Source organism: Chiloscyllium plagiosum, chromosome 30 (genome assembly GCF_004010195.1).
Source record: "Chiloscyllium plagiosum isolate BGI_BamShark_2017 chromosome 30, ASM401019v2, whole genome shotgun sequence".
Classification (NCBI taxonomy): domain Eukaryota; kingdom Metazoa; phylum Chordata; class Chondrichthyes; order Orectolobiformes; family Hemiscylliidae; genus Chiloscyllium; species Chiloscyllium plagiosum.
In genome coordinates this window covers 23,426,958-23,433,671 of record NC_057739.1, presented here as the reverse complement: position 1 = coordinate 23,433,671, position 6,714 = coordinate 23,426,958, and the positions used below count along the sequence as shown (strand labels likewise).

Below are 6,714 nucleotides of genomic sequence, written 5' to 3'. Positions count from 1 at the left end.
AATAGCTTGTTTCTATATTGTAAATTCTGTGCAATTCCTTTTATTTTAAGAAAATCACCTTCATGTTAACACAGTATTTATCAAGGGTTGATGACAGCGCCTGTTGCTTGTGGTTTAGTATTTCAATCAAATGAATGCTTGCTTGCACCTTTACTCCTTCAACAAAAAATGAACATCATCCACTGAAGCTTGTCCTAACTGGTATGTTTTCTCTTCATGTATTATTCATCTGCTTTTTTACAAAACAATAAAATTGCTGACTGATTGTTCGTGGAAGTCAAATTTATTAGAATTTGCAAAAGATGGCGAACAAAAATAAGCATTGTTTTACAGACAATAGTGTGTCTTTCCACAACACATAAAAACAGTTTACAAAAGAAGTGTCACATAAAATTTATGGCAGTTTAACGAAACAAAGTCAATTGCCTGCTAAGTTTAACACAAGGGATTTCCTTTATTTAGACTATACTCATATCAGTGGTGTAACATCAGTGAATTTATAATACTTCTATCAGCAGAACTAAGCTGTACTAATCATACCAAACATCATGTTGATTTACAACACTCAATTTAAGATTTAATCATCTTTTGTTTCTCCTATTCTAGTGCTGCATGTATCTGCTTCACTAGTAATTATTACACATATTTCAAAGCCCAGATTCACTTCCACCAATTTCAGACTAATTTAGGTTATTTGTGATCTGTCTTTCCAGTAGTTCTCAGTACACACTTGTTATTTTTCACAGAACATTGTCTATAACTACTCAGTGATCATTAGGCAATGAAAATTCATACTTTCAAGAAATGGATTGACTTATTGTAAACTTATGTACAAGTTACAGAACATTTATAAGAAATTTGTTAGCACACAAATAAAACCATTTAGAATTACATCTTTCATTAACATAAATGTTGACCTTTTCATCAAATGCAGGTTAGTAATTGTGTATGAGTGAACTTGATTAAATCATAGATCTTCCACAGATTCTATTATGCCACAAGTAGAAAGGATGAATTGATCCTCACATTGAATGGTATGGTTTGGCATAATGATGCAAAACAGGGTAATGTCTTTACAAATTGCAAGACTCTCCTATGATCTCCATCTTCAGGGAGGCTGTTGGGAGTTAGACAAAAAGTGATTGCACTGATCCTGATCTCTTTATTGGGATGAATGTCAAGGGTAAAATGTCCCCAGTTTGCACTGACTGATGCCATTCGCATTTTTGATGACCAGAAAGTTAATTGTCCTCATATGGCACTCAAACAGCCATCAAAATATTATCATGCGTTCAATTTGATTTGAAAAATGTGCATTTGGAGACACTGGCACTTTCTCTTGATAGGAAGGTGCAACATTGGCAGCAGATTTGGGAACGGATGCAGAGATGTTAAGTTTTAGAGATGTTGACCACTTCAGTGTAATTGTCAACGGTTCTCTTCAGGAATCAGTGAGCTGTAGTCAAGTAGAGACTGTGGTGCTGGAAAAGCACAGCAGGTCTGATGAAGGGCTGATGCCTGAAATGTTGATTCTCCTACTCCTCAGGTGCTGCCTGACCTGTTGTGCTTTTCCAGCACCACACACACTAGATGCTGATTTCCAGCATCCGCAGTCCTCACTTTCTCCTAGCTAAAGTCAAGTGTACTGCTCCTGTTTTAGTTTGGTTTTTTATTCTTTGTTGTCACTTGCTTTGGTAAATTTATAATCAAGTGACACATGAGGATATCATTGGGTTTGTTGGAACATTTGTACAATGTTGATCTTTTATATGATGGGACATACTTATGCGGCTATTATTGAAAATTTTCTTATTGTGGAAGGATTGTACAGTTAGTAACTTAGGATAAAAATATTGTTGTTGTTGAAAAGAATGTCATTTTTTGTTTAACGACCTTAAACCAGGTACGCACCCTTCGCCTTATTAGCTCCCTGATGTGGATCCAGTTTCTCGACAGATTCATGCATCCTCTGATTTGAGGTGATTGAAGACAATCCAACCTTCACAATATGCGTCTACTACATTGACAGTGTTGAGGCAGTCCAGCCAACCATGCTTTGCTTCGAGGTTTGTCATCTGGTTCCAGTCAATCATTCACAATCCAGTCCGTCGAGCTGTTGGTAAAAAAAACACAGACAGACACATTATCTCAGAAAAACCAACATCACTGATTTTGTTTCTTAAATAAAAGTGGGAGACTGAATCCAAACTGAACAAAAAGCAAGTTACTGTCAAGAGCAAGGTAACTAAGGCTAATGATCAGAAAGAAGATGATGCTTGAAACATAACACAGACTCGTGCCAAAGGGGAAACACAGTCCAAGTTTTAGCCAATTTTGTTGGGTTACTTGTTACTCTGTGCCTTAGACATATTTCAGAAATGCAGGGAGCTATGTTCTAAAAGCAGAAATGAACAGGATCTTCTATTTAGACAGAAGCTTATTCAAAGCTGACCATACGAACAATAATTTTCTGTTGGTTCCACAGTACAATGAAAACATTGGGTAGAGGGGAGGTTATGGAATCTGTGCACTTAAACCAACACACTGCCTCGTTAATTTACTGGGTAAACATTCTTACAGGCAGTCCATAGTTATCACATCTTTACAAAAACCAGAAGATGAAGGGTAGATTTACTGTATTTGTTTTTTCCGGAGTGTGACCACACCTGGTCTCCGCTTGGGGGCAATTAACCAATTGCCAATTATAATAAAAGCTGAGTACTGCAGATGCTGGAGATCTGAAATAAAACCAGAAAGTGCTGGAGCTATACAGCAGGCAGCTGTGAAAAGGGTAATGGAGTTTTCATTTCAAATCCAATATGAACCTTTAGACAAAAGCAAATTACTGCGGATGCTGCAATCTGAAACCAAAAGAGAAAATGCTGGAAAATCTCAGCAGGTCTGGCAGCATCTGTAAGGAGAGAAAAGAGCTGACGTTTCGAGTCTAACTGACCCTTTGTCAAAGCTTTGACAAAGGGTCAGTTAGACTCGAAACGTCAGCTCTTATGACTCTTTAGACCTCAGGTTCCTGCTGAGTTTCTTCAGCTGTTTGCATTTTTCTTTACATGTTTGGGAACTGTAGAAATTTACACCTGCTCAGTACAGGGGCACGGTATTGTGAAATTTGCACAGTATATGGAAGGGACCTGTGTTGTTGCTCTGAGCAAAGTTTGTTGTTTCTCATTCCCCAAACACTGCCACCAACATCCCTCAAGTCAATGGACAGAAATACCTGTTGATGCATTAAATAATGGCAGCCATTAACACAAAGTTATTTAATGTTTCTCTCATTTTTTCTGTCACATTATGATATCCATGGGAGGAGATCTTCTCATCTGCTGGAAGCGGGTGCAGCAACAACCGTCCAACTCAAGCAGTTTGAAGGCTCCAACCATTTTCTGTGCTCAGTCTCATTAATGGCCATCCACCCATCTGTTGTCGGTAAATGGAATCAATAGGAGGAGTGAAGGAATTCTGGCAATCCACCACCAAACCCAACTCTTGCAGATGAATTAAGGAGACAGATAAATGAATGTCCATCTTGGGCATCTGCAACAGGTCCCTGAGCTACTGTGACAGCATGGACATTTCCATGCACATTGTAGCCTAGAGTTATGGGTAGCGATGTTAGCAGCTCCCAATTCCTGCCATCACATGACAGACCAAGAATCTCTCTCAGTCTTGCTGTCTGCTATTGGTATATGTTGGAAGAATTTACACGTTTGTACACGCCTATTGTTTCATAGACTGAGCCTCAATTAAGGAGGTAAAAACAATGACTGCAGATGCTGGAAACTAGACCTGGATGCTGCCTGAACTGCTGTGCTCTTCCAGCACCACTAATCCAGTGAGCCTCAATTAAACTTAGCCCGACCATGTTGTTATATTCACGACTGTATTTTCACTGTTGTGTCTTTGTCATTAATTCTCTACAATAGTTGCTACCTTATTACTTTCTCAGTGAAGTAGACACAGCTAATATCTTCTTCATCTACAGAGAATACTATGCTATTTTACTCTTGGAAATCAGTAATAGTCCAGGTACTAGCTAAGAATAAAAAAAGAATTTCTGCACAGCCATTGAAATTGGCACAATAGCCTGGTCCAACTGCACCACCAAATTGGAATATAACCATGCTAAAGAGTGACTTTGCCTGTAGAGATGACCATGTTAACTTTGTGCGGTTTATTTGCTGATAGTTCATGGCATGCAGAGGGGTCTTTCTACATTTGCCTGCAGGAAACGGTACCTGTTTATGTGGAACTGATATAAGCTGCACGGATGCAGTGCTGGGAACTAGGGTTGGAAGGGATGATGCCGCTGGGAGTTGGGAGTACACAAGAACATCCGTCGTAACAGATTCGATCCCTGTGCTCATTCTTGCAGCACCAGAAAGGTTTTCTAACAAGTCACTTGAAGTTGGCTCGCTGTGAAGCTGCCCCATTCCAGGATCCATAGGCTGTTTTCCAATAGGCTGTAGGCTAAAATATGAGGTTCCTTGTACTTTGTCAGAATGGGAACGAGCATTGAAAAGAGCTTGCTCATTCCTCAATGAAGCCTTTTTGGCACAGCAGGGGATAGAGTTCGATCGAGTTAGCGGATCTATTTTATGACGTTCTTCTGTGAAAGGATTCCTGTTCAGTTCCACCATCAGCAGAGAGGTCAATAGCTTTTCCTGGAATATAGCACTTTGCTTCCAAGTATTTGGCTCCTTTACTATGTTTTCATGATGTGAAAGAGATGATCTACTCCTGCTGGGACTGGTGAATTTGGCCTCCTTCTAGCAAAGAGAATGAGAATAATTAAACACACATACAGTACACAGTTCTAAGGTTGTTGAGCATTAAACATTGGGCATTAAATGTTGGAAGAAAAACATTTTTGCCCACAGTGTACTAAAACATCATTTAATTCTGTGAAATAGAACTTGGGAGGGAGGAGGTCAAAGTGGAGGGGTGTGGGGATTCACTTCCAGAGTTACCGAGTGATTCTTTCAATGGTAAAGAATGACACAGTTTGGGGTCTGGATGAAATAGGCAGCACAACACAAACCTGCTAGGGGAATATTGAGAAGGGTTTCGAGAATTTGAATATCAAAGTTGTGGTGCTGGAAGACAATGGAGTATGTCTGCAGTGGGAGGATGGCCTTAGGATCTCTGAGCAGTTAAGGAGGGTTGGTACGTGTTGCAGAAGTGAGAAGAATATTCGAAGATCAGAAGTGTTTGCTTTGCTCAGGAGCACCCGTGAGAGAAGATAAGGAGGCCAGGAGCAATGGAAGGTGCACTTTGCAAGCACCAAAATGTACTGAACAAGAATATGTGTATATGTGAACCATCGAGAAGGAGGATGCTGGAAGTGTAATACAGATTGTAACGGATCTGGGAGCTAGGTAGACTGGAGGTTCTTGGGAGATGGTTTGTGAGGATTTGTGATAATTGTGGAGAGAGAGCTGTGAAGTCCTGGATGATCGGTGGTAGGGTCAGGTAATATTTGGTCTGCCTAGGATGTGACTGAGCAGATTGGACCAAATATTAATTTGAAAGGAGAAGGTGCAGAAAAATGAATGAATTCCTTCAGATTTTTTTTTAACAAGTGTTCTCCCAGATTGACATGGTAAATTTGTTTTAGTTCTATCATTCACCAATTAACAACATAAGCACACTAGGTGGCTTAACTAAGATATTCAGTCAGGCAGTATCCGAGGAACAGGAGAGTCAACATCTCGAGTATGAACTCTTTGTCAGCCTAACCAGCTGTGCTTTTCCAGCACCACACTTTTCGACTCTGATCTTCACCATTCGCAGCCCTCACTTTCTCTTAACTAAGATATTTCTCAGTCCTGTTTACAGAAATATTTGCCCAGCTTTTCTGTTTGATGCACTTTCACGGCCTTTGCAAATGTTGCAGAAAGCTCTATACATAAGGTGGCCAGTTCACAAAAGAAGCCACACTTCAGGAAGAGGTGTTATAATAATGGGTTAGCTGTTTTTTCAGCTGATTAATTTCATAGAAACAAAGTGTCTCCTCAATTATAACACTGACTGGTGCTTTTTAAAAGTTCCATTCATAGTGGCACCAAGTGAAACCCAGGCTCTAGTTACCTCATTTTCCCTGCCCTGATTAGATTTACTAATGATTCCTCCCTTTCACAAATGAAATTCACTCCCTAATAATGGAAGTACGTCCCTGACCTGTTGATCTCCTTTCGAAGAATCCTTGTTTGAAGCTTGGAGGTGGTTGTTTCTACTGATGGAGAAGAAATTCTCGCTTTGGCTGACCAGAGCAAACTCCGCTGTCACTGTTATGGCTTTGATTGATGACTGCTTTGGCGAGGATGCTATATCACTTGGCCTCTCATGAGTAGTTTGCTCAACAGCATGACTGGGGTTGTCCTCCTCAAATGCTCTGTTTTCAAGAAATGTGAGATATGAAAAAGTCATGATTCCTTTGTTATAAATATATATCTTAATTGCTAATTTATTCAGAGGTCATGTTTCATATGGGCAATAAATAGAGTCATAGATTCATAGAAATGTACAGCATGAAAACAGACCCTTCGGTCCAATCTGTCCATGCCCACCAGATATCCCAACCCAATCTAGTCCCACCTGCCAGCACCCGGCCCATATCCCTCCAAACCCTTCCTATTCATATACCCATCCAAATGCCTCTTAAATGTTGCAATTGTACCAGCCTCCACCACTTCCTCTGGC

At 40.1% G+C, this 6,714-nt stretch overlaps 1 protein-coding gene across 2 annotated transcripts in view; it reads right to left on the bottom strand.

Annotated features, from left to right (window-relative positions):
• Window positions 1-1,562: 1,562 nt before the first annotated feature.
• LOC122564812 overlaps window positions 1,563-6,714 on the bottom strand; it is a 106,343-nt gene continuing 101,191 nt past the window's right edge. Inside the window, exons 14-16 of one of the 2 annotated variants that reach the window (XM_043720095.1) lie at window positions 6,193-6,406; window positions 4,251-4,781; window positions 1,563-2,113 (exon numbers count right to left, since the gene is read on the bottom strand). In XM_043720095.1, the coding sequence (XP_043576030.1) occupies window positions 2,090-2,113; window positions 4,251-4,781; window positions 6,193-6,406 (769 nt within the window). In that variant the 3' untranslated portion in view covers window positions 1,563-2,089. The remainder of the gene's footprint in view (window positions 2,114-4,250; window positions 4,782-6,192; window positions 6,407-6,714) is intronic. The other variant, XM_043720097.1, reaches the window with a different exon arrangement.